Source organism: Gossypium hirsutum, chromosome A11 (assembly GCF_007990345.1).
Source record: "Gossypium hirsutum isolate 1008001.06 chromosome A11, Gossypium_hirsutum_v2.1, whole genome shotgun sequence".
Classification (NCBI taxonomy): Eukaryota; Viridiplantae; Streptophyta; class Magnoliopsida; order Malvales; family Malvaceae; genus Gossypium; species Gossypium hirsutum.
The window spans coordinates 1,480,626-1,495,895 of NC_053434.1; the positions used below are offsets into that span (position 1 = coordinate 1,480,626).

General features: G+C 30.7%; 2 protein-coding genes and 1 non-coding gene across 3 annotated transcripts; 1 reads left to right on the forward strand and 2 right to left on the reverse strand.

The window, feature by feature from the left end:
• The first annotated feature begins 9,871 nt into the window (after positions 1-9,871).
• LOC107923019 (ubiquitin-60S ribosomal protein L40) lies at positions 9,872-11,713 on the forward strand. Its single transcript, XM_016853217.2, has 5 exons — positions 9,872-10,153; positions 10,257-10,343; positions 10,672-10,774; positions 11,369-11,435; positions 11,528-11,713. Exons 1-5 carry the CDS (start codon positions 10,051-10,053, stop codon positions 11,552-11,554), a joined length of 387 nt encoding a protein of 128 aa, XP_016708706.1. The 5' UTR covers positions 9,872-10,050; the 3' UTR covers positions 11,555-11,713.
• A 470-nt stretch (positions 11,714-12,183) lies between these two features.
• Positions 12,184-12,263, reverse strand: TRNAL-UAG (transfer RNA leucine (anticodon UAG)). The gene has a single exon. It is a non-coding gene; the product is annotated as a tRNA-Leu (tRNA).
• A 1,149-nt stretch (positions 12,264-13,412) lies between these two features.
• LOC107923282 (homeobox-leucine zipper protein ATHB-7) lies at positions 13,413-14,710 on the reverse strand. The gene is made up of 2 exons (XM_016853489.2): positions 14,120-14,710; positions 13,413-14,039 (listed from the first exon to the last, which is right to left on the reverse strand). The coding sequence occupies exons 1-2, from the start codon at positions 14,489-14,491 to the stop codon at positions 13,761-13,763; spliced, it is 651 nt and encodes a 216-aa protein (XP_016708978.2). The 5' UTR covers positions 14,492-14,710; the 3' UTR covers positions 13,413-13,760.
• Positions 14,711-15,270: the final 560 nt, after the last annotated feature.

A 15,270-nucleotide genomic window follows, 5' to 3' on the forward strand; every position in this document is an offset into this window, starting at 1 on the left:
ATTGGATTAGAGGCGTATTAGATTAGAGGTGTATTGGGATTAGAGGTGTATTGGATTAGAGGTGTAATAGCTAATCCACTGTTTGGTTGAATGTAATGGAATAGAGGCGTAATAGTAATCTTGTGTTTGGTTGAATGGAATAGAGGTGTAATAGCATAATAGAAAAAACTAAAATGACTAGAATACCCTTAGCATAAATTTGTTTTGGTAAATGATTATTGTTATTGTTATTTAAATTATAATAAGATTTTTATTATCAATAATAAATAATTTAATCATATTTAAACATAATTATTATTAAATATATTTTAATTAAAATATATAATTTAATAAAATTCTTAATAATTAATATTCTTATATTAAATTACTGAAATCATAATATATGATACTGTAAAATATAAATTAACATAATTATTATTAAATATATTTTAATTAAAATATATAATTTAATGAAATTCTTAATAATTAATATTCTTATATTAATTTACTGAAATCATAATATATGATACTGTAAAATATAAATTAACATAATTATTATTAAATATATTTTAATTAAAATATATAATTTAATGAAATTCTTAATAATTAATATTCTTATATTAATTTACTGAAATCATAATATATGATACTGTAAAATATAAATTAACATAATTATTATTAAATATATTTTAATTAAACTATATAATTTAAAAAAATTCTTAATAATTAATATTCTTATATTAATTTACTCAAATCATAATATATGATACTGTAAAATATAAATTAACATAATTATTATTAAATATATTTTAATTAAACTATATAATTTAAAAAAAATTCTTAATAATTAATGTTCTTATATTAATTTACTCAAATCATAATATATGATACTGTAAAATATAAATTAACATAATTATTATTAAATGTATTTTAATTAAACTATATAATTTAAAAAAATTCTTAATAATTAATATTCTTATATTAATTTACTCAAATCATAATATATGATACTGTAAAATATAAATTAACATAATTATTATTAAATATATAACTTGAAAATTATATTCTGCATAAACATAATTAACTTATACTAAGAAAAAGTTAGATGAAAATGAAATTGTACATCATAATCAATATGTTCAAAAGTTTTACAACATCAAAAAGTTTGAACATTGATATTTAATGGTGAGAAAGAAATCTTCTGACCCATTCCAATCGGGCAACAGAAGGTAAACTGAAGAAAACGATCATTTGAGTTGGATGATCGGGAATTTTACTCAAAGCATCATACCGCTGATCGTCGGTTAAACCTTCAATTGACCATAAGGCTGAATATAAATTTGAAGCTTTCTCTTCCATCTTTTCTTCAGACTTCTGCTGAACTACCACCTCGGAGGCCATAGTCCTACTGATTTGATCGCCAACGGCCTGGATTTTTTCCCCCAACAAGGTGGCAGCCTCCTCAAATGAAGCATACACATTATCACTAGCATCATATTTCTTTTTTCTCTTGTTTGAAGATGAGGAACCCCCTTGATCTCTATCTCCTCGCGGATCCATACCGGAAACATCCATGTCGTCTAAAGAGACGTCAGCTTCGCAGTCATAGAATGTGTTTCTCTCTTCATTCATATCTGTAGTACGATCATCCTCAGCATGTATTTCTTCAAGAACATCAGCAGCTGTTTGAGCGTCTTTCCCAGTCGCCCGATCTCTTGCGTATATGGCAGTAAGCTGGTTGTAGTAAGGGAAAGAACGATGTCTGAACTGAGAGGCTTCTTTGTGACTCTAAAAAAAATGAGGAAATCATATTAGTTATAAGTTTTGTAAAAAAACAAATAAATACTTGAAATACATTTTACCTTTACATAGGATTCCCAAACTCCATCTTCAGCAACAACGAGCTGCCTATGCTCGTCCCAACCAAAACCACTGTTGTTTTGGCCATTAAGCATGTCGTAGACGACTGACCATTCCCTTTTTAGGCACCTAATCCGAGATTCAATATTTGGTTTCGCCTTCAACATTGCTCTTGGTAAAGCCTTTTCTAGCATTTTCTCTAGCTCGTTCAAATAACCGGCTTTGAACCCGGTATCAGCATTAAATGTTCCTACATTGTGCAAATCCACCATGCAAGAAACCAAGGCTGCATCCTCCTCTGGAACCCATTTTCTTTTGCTTCCTCGAGAAGCTTGAGAAGAAGCACCCGTTGGTGGAACACCTGACATATTGTTCTTAAAAAAAAACAAATTAACATTATTTACTATTTTGAATATCATTTAATTGTTGGGTGAACAGTTTATAATATTATATCGGTAGTTCAATACTAAATTTAAATTTATAACACATGCTTAATGAAAAGATAATTACATTATAATTCAACAAAGTTTCATAAAGTTTCATAAAGACCACCAAAGTTTCACAAAGTTTATACATAAAAAAACATCAACAAATCAATTCAAACTGAATTTGTCCCTAAACCTAACTAATTTCTAGATGCTTGCCATTCATCGAACATTTGGTTGGCTAGTTCCATCCTCCAAGTTGCCCAAGCATCCGATGGATGAATATTTGTGATATTCGGTTCATCGTCATCCACCACATTAGTAGGTAATCCTTCTCCCACCTCCGCTTCAATGGGATCAATACTCATATGGGTTCGAATAAAATTATGGAGCAAACAACATGCAATAATAATTCTATTGTGCACCCTTACATGATAAAACGATGGACTCCTAAGTATTCCCCATCTAAGTTTTAATAAGCCAAAGCATCTTTCAATGACATTACGTGCTGAGGCATGTTTCATATTAAAAAACTCTTGCGGAGAACTTGGCTGATAACCCTGACGCCACTCGTTCAGATGATATCGCTGTCCTCTAAATGGTGCAAGAAATCCCTCACAATTTGTGTATCCAGCATCAACTAGATAATAACAACCTATAAAATAATTTTTTAAAAAATGATTAATTCAGCAAACAAAGTTTGATCTTAATGAGTAATTCAAATTCCTCTAAGTATACACTGTACCATGAGGAACTTTAAGTCCATGTCTTCTACTGATGGCATCTCGGAGCACCCGTCCATCGGCAACTGAACCTTCCCAACCAGGAAGAACATAAACAAATTGCATATCAGGTGTACAAACACCTAGCATATTTGTTGCTATGTCACCTTTTCGGGTTCGATATCTAGGTTTATCAGCTGTTGGCACCCTAATCCTTATGTGGGTTCCATCAAGAGCACCTAAGCAATTCTATATCACATGATATAAAACCTTGTGTTAGAATACTAATTTAAATCTAAGTCAACTAAATGTTGTACAAGCTATATCTAAAACTCAGTCTACTACCTTAAACCATTTCCACCTTGTGTCAGAAGAGTCGGCTGTAATTGGCTCCGGCTTTTTAAATAAGACATCTTGTAAGCGTATGACAGCATCTAAAACACTATGAAATGCTCTGCTTACAGTTTCCCCGGACCTTCTAAAGTGATGCTTGATAACTCGATTTTTCAGGTGATGGGAGATGATATGTAAAAACATTGCTACTTGCTCATCAACAAGCATGAACCTTGACGACTTCAATCCCCTATCGATTCTAACATCTCACATAGTTTACAAAGGCAGTTCTATTCATCCTAACTTGTTCAATACAAGTCTCGTCACTAGCATATACAAGCCTCTTCACATAATCCCGTTTTGCATAAAAATCTAAGGTGTAGGACCTAATCCTTGGTTGATAAGTCTGTAGGCTAAGGCTGGCACCCATTCTAAACAAGAACCAAATCGCAATTCTACAGATTTCCAACCATAATGTCAAAGTAAGACCAATTCTTTTACGCCTCACACTTTGTGCAATTAAAGGCAGACGAGCCATTACTGCAACATATTAAAATTATAACACACACTATCAATGAATTGAAGTTGCAATTACACATTATAAAATAAAAATAAACAATACAAATTTAGAACACACGAAGCAAAATAGTTGATACTAAATGATATCGTTGCAACTTTAATTTCATTTCTTTATGAATCACCCAAACAATAAAGAAATTATAAAGCATGTATAATTGACCTAAAATTAATTGTTGGTGTATGTATAATTGACCTAAAATTAATTGTTGGTATATGTATAATTCAAGTTTTAAAACTTTTATAACATTTTGTTAAGTATTGATTAGTTCATTAAAGCATGTTCAAAGTTTTCGCATTGATTAGTTTAATAAAGCATGTTCAAAGTTTGAACATTGATTAATAAATATTTATTTATGATTAGTTTAATCAAAGATTGTCTAAGCAACATTATTTTTTTGACTTTCATTCATTTAGGTCTTATTTTAATTTAGTTTTATTATATATGATTTATTTTGATCTAGATTTAGATATATATATATATATCAGTCAATTAGCTTACTTTGGTCGGTGAAATGTCATATAAAGAAAAATATAATGATAATTTAGCTTTAGAAATAGATTACAAACTCTTTCACCCTAAAACATCATGAAGGGCATGAAAATTAATTAAAGGAAAGGTATTTTAATGAAATTAATTACTTGCTTTTACAAGTTTTCTCGAATGCTTTTACAATTTTTTGAAAGCCAATTTGAATGCTTTTTTTGAATGCTCTTTGATGAAATTAATTACTTGTTTGATTTTAATGGCTGACTTTTTCCTTTGTATTATCATGGCCTTTGTTCAAAACACATGCTCTTGAAATCATACTCTTATCCCAATCTATATGATATAATGATTTAAGTAGTTGCAACGAGGAATTATTACTTCTTTTAGGAAAATCAAATCATACTAAGCCTATGATATAAAGGGTTTCTACAATTGTCGGCTTATCATATTTTTGTTAAGAAACTTGCATGTTTATTTTTATTTTTTAAAATTAGATTCTAGGTTTACATAGTATAATTGCAATTAGGCTAATTGCCATTTTGGGACTTTAAAACACCACAATAATTGCCTATTTGTTAAGAAGTCTATATAACCACCACAGAATAAGTGCATAGAGGCACAAAGCATAAGCTTAAATTTCAACTTCCTTTATCACTTAGGAGTTAGTGCAGATCAAATAGTGTAATTTTAAAACTGACTCAACATCCCCTAATTCAGAAATAGCAAATAACAATTTATGCAAGCAGCAAGAATCCCATTAGCTAAAACAGAGAACAAGCCAAGTTCCAAAAATCAGCAAATAAAATGTTTAACACCGAACTTCAACATGCTTATACCTAGTTCAATTTATTCTAGCTGTCCCTTTAATGGTAAATCCACCCAATTACTTGACTGAAATAAATAAAAGTTCAATGCTAGATTCCCACTTTGGAAAAATCAGTCACCAATTACACTTGATAAATCTTGGAAACCTCGGTTCCAACTTGACAGAACAAAATCATTTTTGCAATGGGTTTACTTGTTTAGTTGGGGGCCATGGCCTATGTCCGTAAGGCAACAATTATCTTAGGTAAAAATTTCGAATGCAAAAAGAGAAAGGGCAAGTGTTTGTTCAATGCATAAAGCTAACAAACATGGCTATGCTCAAGTCAACCAAGATAAATAAGTAAATACAACTAGATAATCATTTCGCAGGCATTGAGCAATACTAAATTTATTAGACTAATGAACCAAAGGTGGGTTCCATAAACAGAATATTTTCGGCATAAGACAGTATGGTACAGACAACCTATGTTGTTCTGACTTTTCGTTTTTCTTGAACCACCCGTGTCCAGCACATTTTTGGACAAGGGTAGAAGGATATACCCCCCTCCAAGGACCCTCCAAATATATGGAAAAACTAAGAAAGAATTGAACATATCTGTGTTAGATACATACCCAAATCTGCCACTCACACCGAAGTCCGAGTAACATAGTAGACAACCAAACATTAGAGTATTACCACTCAAAATTTTCCAGCAGACAAGGTCCAAAAGAACTAAAATAACAAATTCTATTGACTAACAAATCAAGAACAAGGTCCAGCAGACTAAAATAACATTTCATCTTCCACAACAGTTTCATCTTATACTCACTAACAAACTAAAATAACATTTTCCAGCAGACTATCAAAACAATGTCCAGAACAAACCAACAAAATCTTGTGATATTACTAGCTTTTCTGTTTATCAAAGGCTGAAAATATCAAATTTTATTCGTAATTTACAACAAAGTAGTTATATACATATGACTCAAATTCATATTTTGCCCAAATTCATAGATTAAAACACAAAAAGAAAATAGAAATTCTTACTCATATCAAACATCCTATTCAATCAATAACAAGCTGTCAAATTCCAAAATGTTTAATATCTTAAAAAAATCATATTTCTGTTCATCCTAATTAACTATTTAGAAAAAATGGAATACATGAAAGACCTCTAAGTACCAGTATCAGTATCTTCACCCCTAAACCCCAAAGCCAGACTACACAGTTCGATATCTAACAGCTTCTAGTTTCACTGATCTGCACTCAGCATGAAATTCAATATTCTTAACATTATAAATTGTTTTGAACATTCGTTATCATCTAACATTTTCATCTTACCTATTTTTGCTACTTTCAGATGACCAAATTACAACAGAACAAACAAACAAAAGAGGATTTGAGGCACTATTATTGTCTGAATGAGTCGGGAGTAATTTAGTTAGATGAATGATAATTTAATTTAATTCAATAAAGATTTGGAAACTTTTGTTCAACATCAAAAAGTTTCACAAAATAAAACCAGACTACGACAAAATTTATGGGCAAAAGTAGAGATAATATTGTTACTAAACAGACACAAGAAAAATAGCTAAAATACAATATTACACAAGCACAAAAGCATATCAAAATCAATATAACACCACTTATTTTTAAAATGTCAAAACTTATAATAAATACATGACACCTTAAACATGATTATGACACAGAAAACAAATGAACAAGCCTTGGATACACAAATTGCAAATTCTAACACTAAATTATTTCATCGGACATCTTTGAGCCTTATGTTTTTTCCATTACACACCTTACAAGTGTTTTAGTGATTGCAATAAGTTGATGGATTGAAATAACTTGGTGATGAGCTTTTTAATTCTAGATCAATGACATAATCTCTGTTCATTGGGAAGGTCATCTATTTTGACTCAAGGAAGGAGGGGTATATGCAATTTAACTCTAAAGACAATCTCTTCCAACAAGGATGAATAATGGATATTGCTTTAAGGTTCTATTAGGGTTTTCTGTTGTACGGATATATTTAGAAGCTCAATTTATCTCATGGATTTATGGTCTATACCTATAATCACTTGCATATCAAGTTTTAAGCCTTTCCTCAGTATTGACGCTCTTTCAGTTCCCCACCTTCTTATAACCACTAATACTCTCTTTAGTCTCTACCACCACAATTTCTCAATACAATTTCCATTTACTTTGACTCCCATTTTCCGTCTCTTTCTTTTCCTTATAGAGCATCAAGAGTGAGCAAGATGCAAAAGGCAAATCAAATTGACAAAACTTTAGCAGCATTCTTACCTATTTTTGCTACTTTCAGAGGACCAAAAGAACTCAATGATCTTACCTATTTTTGCTACTCAGTTCAGGCACTTAAACAAACAAACATTGGAAGAAATCTCATTCGCGGTTTTGAAGATCAGAAAAGGACTCGAAAATTACAACAGAACAAACAGAAATCGAAGATTAGCAGAGAAGAGAGAACAACTTCGAACGGCATGCATTTCTTAAGCCTAACCAACAACAGAAAACACATTTCAATTCAACATGCAATACAAACAGAATAAAATTGGCTAAAACTAACCTATTAGCAAATCGGGGCACAATGAAGAACCTGAAAAAAGCAAAAGGGGAAACCGATTAGTGAAAAACAATAGATCATATTTACCTCGAAAGTATTGGTTTTCATCTACAATAGCAAAGGATATTAATCTATCGGGAAACATAGACTAACCGATGACGCAAATCGGCAGAAACTGTGAGCAAATCGGCCGAAATAGAAAAGAAAATAATCGGGGGAGCAAATCGGCAGAAAAGGGAAGAAAATAATACTGGGAAAAAGCAATGAAACAAGGAAGCAATTCGGATGAAGGTGGGAAACGGAAGAGAAACAGAGGGGATCGATTAGGGGTAAAAGAGGGAAGGTTTAGGGAAGGGTCATCTAATCTGAGAATAAGGGGGGGAGTAGAAATCGGTGTTTTTCACCGATTAGGGAAGTAAGGGGATAGACGCGTATTAGCAATACGCTCAACCAAACGGCGTCTTAGATTGGTATTAGGTGGGCCCCACCGATTAGGGGTGTATTGGCTTAGCCAATACACCAAACCAAACAAGCTCTTAGTTCATAGGAGGTATATTGTGATTAGAGGTATGTATAGGGTTGGATTTGGATTGGATTCAATTAAAAGTTTAGACTTGTTTGTAATGATTAGATTTGGCTCGGTTTAAAAATTAAGTTTAAAATTTTATCTAATTTCAACTTAAATAAAAATATTAAAATCTAAACTTAACTCGTTTTTTATATTGATTTTTTTAAATATAATAAATTAAAAATACTAAAAAATATTAAAATAAATGTATATCAACAAATTAAAAATAAATTAAAAATATATTTATATTAAATAACATAAGATAGGTATAACTTAATAAGTAAATGCTTCTAAATAGTAATAAAATTAACAACAAAACAAGAGGTATATAAATATCCAAATAATAATAACAAAATAGTAACAATATAATAGTAAAATAGTAGCAAAACAGTGAGCAAACAACAAGAAAATAGCAGCAAAATAGTAAAAAACAATTTATTTTTTTACTTATAATTTCGGACCAGGTTAGGTTTAGGCCAAAAAAGTATTACTTGATGCTCAACCCATTTTTTAAACGGGCCTTTTTTTTGCCTAAACCTATTTTCAAGCCTATATTTTTACTTAAACCCTCTAATTTTTTGGGCCGGTCTTTGAACTGGATGACTCGACTCATAAACAAGTCTAATTGTGATTTATTCAATTACAATATAAGATTTAGTTGTTTGATTTACTTAAAAGAATATATTTTATTAAATTGTGTAAATAATTTAATATTATAGTATTTTATATTGCTAATAAATTATTTTTAAATAGAATATTTGATGGACTATTGACATGTTACATTATCATCATCTATTCATGTTAAATTAATTAAATGGTGATTTTTATTAATAAAAAGACTTAATTAATTTTTTAAAAATTATTAATGGTTCAATAGAATAAATTTTTATCTAAAGGCATAATTATATTTTTACTTTTCTACTGAAGTCATTTTAAATCATTAAATAATTAAAATATAAAAATACAAGATATGAGTGAAAAAACGTGAACCAAATACAGCCGAGATATATATAGAAAAGATTCTGGTCCCAGCCTGCCCATATGCCGTTTGCGTGCTCAACTTTTTTTCAATTTACGTTACACAATAATGGAAGTGGATTTTGATTTAAGGGAATAAAGTTTTAAGGATACAAAAGTAGGCTCTCTTCTTCCATCTGGCAGCGACAATTATGGCATGCTGCTTCAATTTCGAAGTTTAAAAAAGTTAGTTTTTTATTTTAATTTGTAATTTTATAGTATTTAAAGTTAATTCGATTGGTACGAATATTGTTAATGCAGGAAGACGTAACTTTAATTGTGTTGAAATGTATTTTATTCCTGTTTATAAATTATATAATAATTATCATTTTAGACTATAAATAAAATATATATATAATAATGATTTTAATAATTTAATACTTACATAAAAAATTTAAATATTTTAATTATTATTTTATAACTTTTTAAAATTACATAAATTACACCGATATCACCTACCTATTAAATAAATTTATATATTAATCATTTAATTAAAAAAAATTAGAGAAGGATGATTGAACTATTTTGAAAATTTTCATTTAGACTGTGTCACAGAGAAAAGCCCAAAAGGCCAAAACCCAAGGCTAAGAAAGAATTCACTACAAACCCTAATCAGGCTGTCAGTATCTTTGTTAGATAGATTCAGATACAGAAGCAGAATCAGAATCAGGGTTTGAAAAAAATGCAGATCTTCGTGAAAACCCTAACAGGGAAGACCATAACCCTAGAGGTCGAATCCAGCGATACTATCGACAATGTTAAGGCCAAGATCCAGGACAAGGAAGGTTTATATCTCGCTTTTTTTTTTCCCGCCTTCCTACATGTTTTAATGTTGATATCGGTATGAGGATTTGATAGCTTAGAGTTTTCCGGTGTAAATGTTTTCAGGTATTCCACCGGACCAGCAGAGATTGATCTTCGCTGGAAAGCAGCTCGAAGATGGCCGTACTCTTGCTGACTACAATATTCAGAAAGGTAATCATTGGTGATCTTAGGCCCTGTTTTGTTCTCGAGAAAATTTGCCTTATTTTGAGACGATTCACGATATATATCTAAATTCGAAAGCACATTAATTTACTTTATTCCCAATTGAACTGTGAATTAAAGCCACGAGCATGTTTAAGTAATGTCTTCTTGTTAGAAAAAATTTAAAGTAGCTTCGTTGGAATTTATAACTGTTCAAGTATTGCTTCTTCAATTTCATCGAACAATACTCAGAAAGCCTAGGTGTATATGTTTTTTCTGTTCGATGTATATTTTAGTTTGATTTGATTTGATTGTTTGTTTGTGTGTAATTCTGCAGAATCAACCTTGCATCTGGTTCTGAGACTTCGTGGTGGCATTATCGAGCCTTCTTTGATGGCATTGGCTAGGAAATACAACCAGGATAAGATGATCTGCCGCAAGTATGTCAGCACTTTCTTATTGTCTGTATATTTGCTTGCTTAATAATTTTAGTTTACATGTTCATTTGAAATGAGTTGTTCTTGAAAGCAGTATTAAATGCTTTGTGATCCGTATTTCTTCACTTTTTCTAAAGTACTCTTATATGACATACGTATATAACGAATATTTTGGCTTAAGTATGGGATATTTGAATATACCTCTGTTAGATGCATGCATCTAGTTAGATTTAGATCCTCCCTTTTTCGATATATATACATAGATAATATGCATACATATATTGCTATATACATGTATATAATATTCTGATACTTACCCCTTGAGTCCGGTAATATATAGCTGTGTATTTTGTGCCTGCATTGGTTAGACCTAGATCCTCCCATTTTTGATATATATTGTTGAAATAAGCATTTTATTCCATTCCCTTTTGGAGTATCCGATTTCTCCTAAGAACCACCCAAGGATACCATATGGTTGTACAGGAAATTACTTTCTTAATTCTTTCCCTTTTGTAAAATGGGCTTGCGCTTAGAACTAAAAAATCTCTGTTCTCTATTTCGATGCAAAAATTCATACCATTTATGTCTCTGCCCTAGGTGTTATGCTCGTCTGCACCCCCGTGCCGTGAACTGCAGGAAAAAGAAGTGTGGACACAGCAATCAGGTAATCCATGCTGATCTTATCATTACATTAGATACGTGATATAGCTACTACTTTTTCAGTGAAACTAATCGATACTTTATTTGTGTTGACAGTTGAGGCCAAAGAAGAAGATCAAGTAGATTACATATATCGACGGAGGAATTCTACTTTTATTATCAGATTTCTGGTTGGAAACTATTGTTCTAATAACAGACATCTTTAATTTCGTTTATCTTGAAACTCTCTTGTAGTTTATGTTCTTCCATTTGTACTTGAATGCAAGTTCTTCGTTTTTGAAATGATGATGGCAATATTTAACCACCTTTGCAACTCCGCGATGGCGGTCATGCTTTTTACATTGTCTGGAAAATGTTTTGGATCATCCACCATGGTGACTTCTGAGGTGCATAATCTTTTAACTGTAAGCAACTCATTTTAACTTTGGTGTCAAAACTCGAAAACCCAAGGTTTTGATACAATTTATACAAGAATTAAATATAATAGGAACTTTATATTCTTTATTAAAATTTATGTAAATATAAACTTTTCTCAAATACAATTTATACAAGAATTAAATATAACGTGATTATGCGAGGATGCATGTGTATTGATATATGAGATTGACTTATGACTTCAAAATTAACGACTCTGCTCACCAATTTGGGCCTGCCCAAATACCAACCCTACCTTCTAAGCCCAACTTTTAATTTTAAAGAATTAAAACCAAAGCGGGCTCGCCCGAATACCAACCTTGACTAAAAAGTTATAATGACAGCTGTGGGATTTGAACCCACGCCCTTTCGGACCAGAGCCTAAATCTGGCGCCTTAGACCACTCGGCCAAACTGTCTTGTCGAAGACGTTGCCTCATTACACTTTCTTTATTTTGTAAATCCAGTTCAGTGAGTTCTACAATGTGTCTCACGTGACCGGCAACCCTTGATTTTCCCATTAAACAATTTTATCCTTAAAATGAAAACTTTTCCGTTTAACCATTTATTAATTTATAAAATTTTAAATTAATAATGATAAATTTGCACTCTAATCTATTAAAAAATGATAAAAATTTTATTTACATCTTTTTAAAATGATAAAATTATATTTTTACTATTATAAAAATATACAATTTAATTTCTACATTCAAAACAAAATTTTCCCGACTCAGCCACTTCATGGTTCTCGAGTAAGCACTTTGTTAGCTGTTTTTGTACCCAACAAGTAACTTATTCTTCTTCAATGTATGAAAAGCCGAAAAACAAGTGTACGTTTTTCATTAGGGTGCCCATGTTTCTCTTTATTCCTATTACTAATTATTGAGGGTTAGGTGAGAAAATGGGAAAAAAAAAAAACGTGTTGTAGTGAACCTTTGCTTTTATGGTAGCTTCTTTCATTTGTTTAAGCAAAAACTTTTATCACCCCATGTTTCAACAATGATATTTAGGAAAAAGTAATATGAAGTTTGATGGGTTGGAAGTTAGATTATATTTTAACTTTTATTTAAAATATAGATAAATTAATTTATGTAGAGTAAATTGATATTTTTTGTTAAAAAATTTATTCATTTGTATTATTAAAAATTGACGAATGATGAAATAATTAAATATTGACACGTATATTTATATTGATGTATACGGATAAATTTTTAATAATATAAATAAATAAAAATTTTAATAAGATAATTAATTACTTTTTTAATCTATTATATAAATGTTAATTTACTTAATTTTTTTTAAAACAAGTGAGTCAAAATGTAATTCGATTACATGATTATTTCATCCAATCAATCAGTCCATTTTCATAAGTGCCCAAAACCCAAATTACTGGAAGACTACTATTGGGGGAAAAAGATGTCTTTGATCTTTGTTTTTTCCTTTCTATAGGATCATCAAGTATATACTGGATTTTGGAGAAAACCCATAGCTTATATTTTAAGGTACCATTCGTTCATCTATTTACTATAATCAAAAAGTAAAAAAAAAAAAAAAAAAGGAAAAATCTATTTGTTTACAACTAGAAACATCTCTTTGCTACTGCAGCCTACTTTTGCATGCTTTGTGATATGATAATCATCTTGGCATGCAATATAGAAAAGGTACAAGTAAAATCGGAACAAAAGTCAGATTTATATCCCTAATTACATTGAATAGAAGTGGCAAAGGATCTTCGTCCTGTACTATAAACTTTATGAAAAAAAAAAAAAAAAGAAACCCCAACGAACGGTATCATGGCTTTCTCAGCCATCGACACTCTCCTTCCTTCTGTGATAGTGGAAACATCTCTAACTCTAAATCAATAGATACAATGGAGCTACAGGCAAAATCGAGTTTCCTCGTGAAGATGCAGCTGTTCAAGTCCAGAAGTTTAACCAGTGATGCCAACGGCTGCACAAATGATCAAACTGATCATCATAATCCCTATATTCATCCATGCTCAGGAATTCATCTCCATGCTTCACTGCATCTTCAATTTCTCTATGACCTTTCTGAGTTTCTAAACCCAAAACCCCATCGTCTTCCTGTTTGAAACTAGACCCTGGTTCAGCTTCATGCTCAGTACTACCCACCTTGCTGACCTTATTTACACCATTGGTTTCACTTTCAGCTAGCATTTCACTTAGCTTCTCCATCTGTTACAAAAACACACACACACAAAAGTAATTATCAGTAAGAACAAATAATGGTGGAAGGGATGGGAGATACCTCGTACCTGCGAAATCAAACACTGTTTCTCTTCCTTCAACATCTCAAATCTCGACACCAACTTGTCGTAATTGTCTCTCAACGTTACGTAATCTTTTTCCATTTGTTTCGACTTTAACCTCGCCCTTCTGTTTTGAAACCAAATGGATACTTGTCGAGGCTGAAGACCCAACTCTCTCGCCACCTGCAATTTTTTCTTCGGTTCCAGCTTTGTCTCTGACTCGAAAATCGACTCCAATAACCTGATTTGATCGTCGGTGAACCTCCTCTTGTTGCTGCTGCTGTTGTTGCTGTTGTTCTTCCCTGGTGGTGGTGCCTGACTGTACTGTTGTAATATCAGTTCGTTTGATGATGGATGATGATGATCTCTGGTCTCCATTAATGGAGGTTCTTTTTTCAAGGTATTTGTGTTGAGGATCTTCAGAAAATTATAGGGAACTTTGATATAGAGTACTACATTTGGCTGCTTTCAAAGTGATTGAGACTTTTAATTAATGGATTCTGAAATTACAATCAAGGCTCCACACTGATCGTATGATATTATTCTCTTTCCTATGCGTTGTACACATCCATGTCCTTCTTTCTCCTTTGTTCAACTGGATTTTAAAAGGGAATAATATAATTTTGTAATTATATCTATTTTAATATTTCTATTTTTTTATACCTAAAATCGGGTAATTAGATTCATTTCAGATTTTAGATTTAGAAAAACATAAACCACGTGAAACTTTGAAAATGTGTTCTTCTATCACTTTAAAATTAAAATATTCATATATATATTATTTTCATTGATGTGGACAACTTATTTGAATGACACATAGATAATTCTATATTTATTTTAATATTTAATTAAATTTAATCAAAGAGAATATAAATTAATATTTAATTGATTTAAAAATAATAAATAATTTTTTTTTATTTGGTAAATTTTAATTATTTTATAATTAAATATTTTGTATCAATAAAATGTTCGAATAAATCATAATATTTATCGATAAAGTGTATTAAATCTTAAATATTTATTTATTATCTATTTTAAATACATTAAATCTTATCAATATATTTATATATATTCTAATTATATAACTAGCTAACTTCAAAGCTCCGAAAGGTATGATTAATTAGAAAAATATTTTTTTATTAATAGTATTTTTTTTC

Bases quoted from the DNA above. Each gene is read 5' to 3' on its own strand.
- LOC107923019 (XM_016853217.2), top strand. From the start codon at position 10,051: ATGCAGATCTTCGTGAAAACCCTAACAGGGAAGACCATAACCCTAGAG. The intron at 10,154-10,256 runs GTTTATATCTCG...AAATGTTTTCAG, and splicing joins CAAGATCCAGGACAAGGAAG to GTATTCCACCGGACCAGCAG. The intron at 10,344-10,671 runs GTAATCATTGGT...GTAATTCTGCAG, and splicing joins TGACTACAATATTCAGAAAG to AATCAACCTTGCATCTGGTT.
- LOC107923282 (XM_016853489.2), bottom strand. From the start codon at position 14,491: ATGGAGACCAGAGATCATCATCATCCATCATCAAACGAACTGATATTA. The intron at 14,040-14,119 runs GTACGAGGTATC...TTTTTGTAACAG, and splicing joins AACAGTGTTTGATTTCGCAG to ATGGAGAAGCTAAGTGAAAT.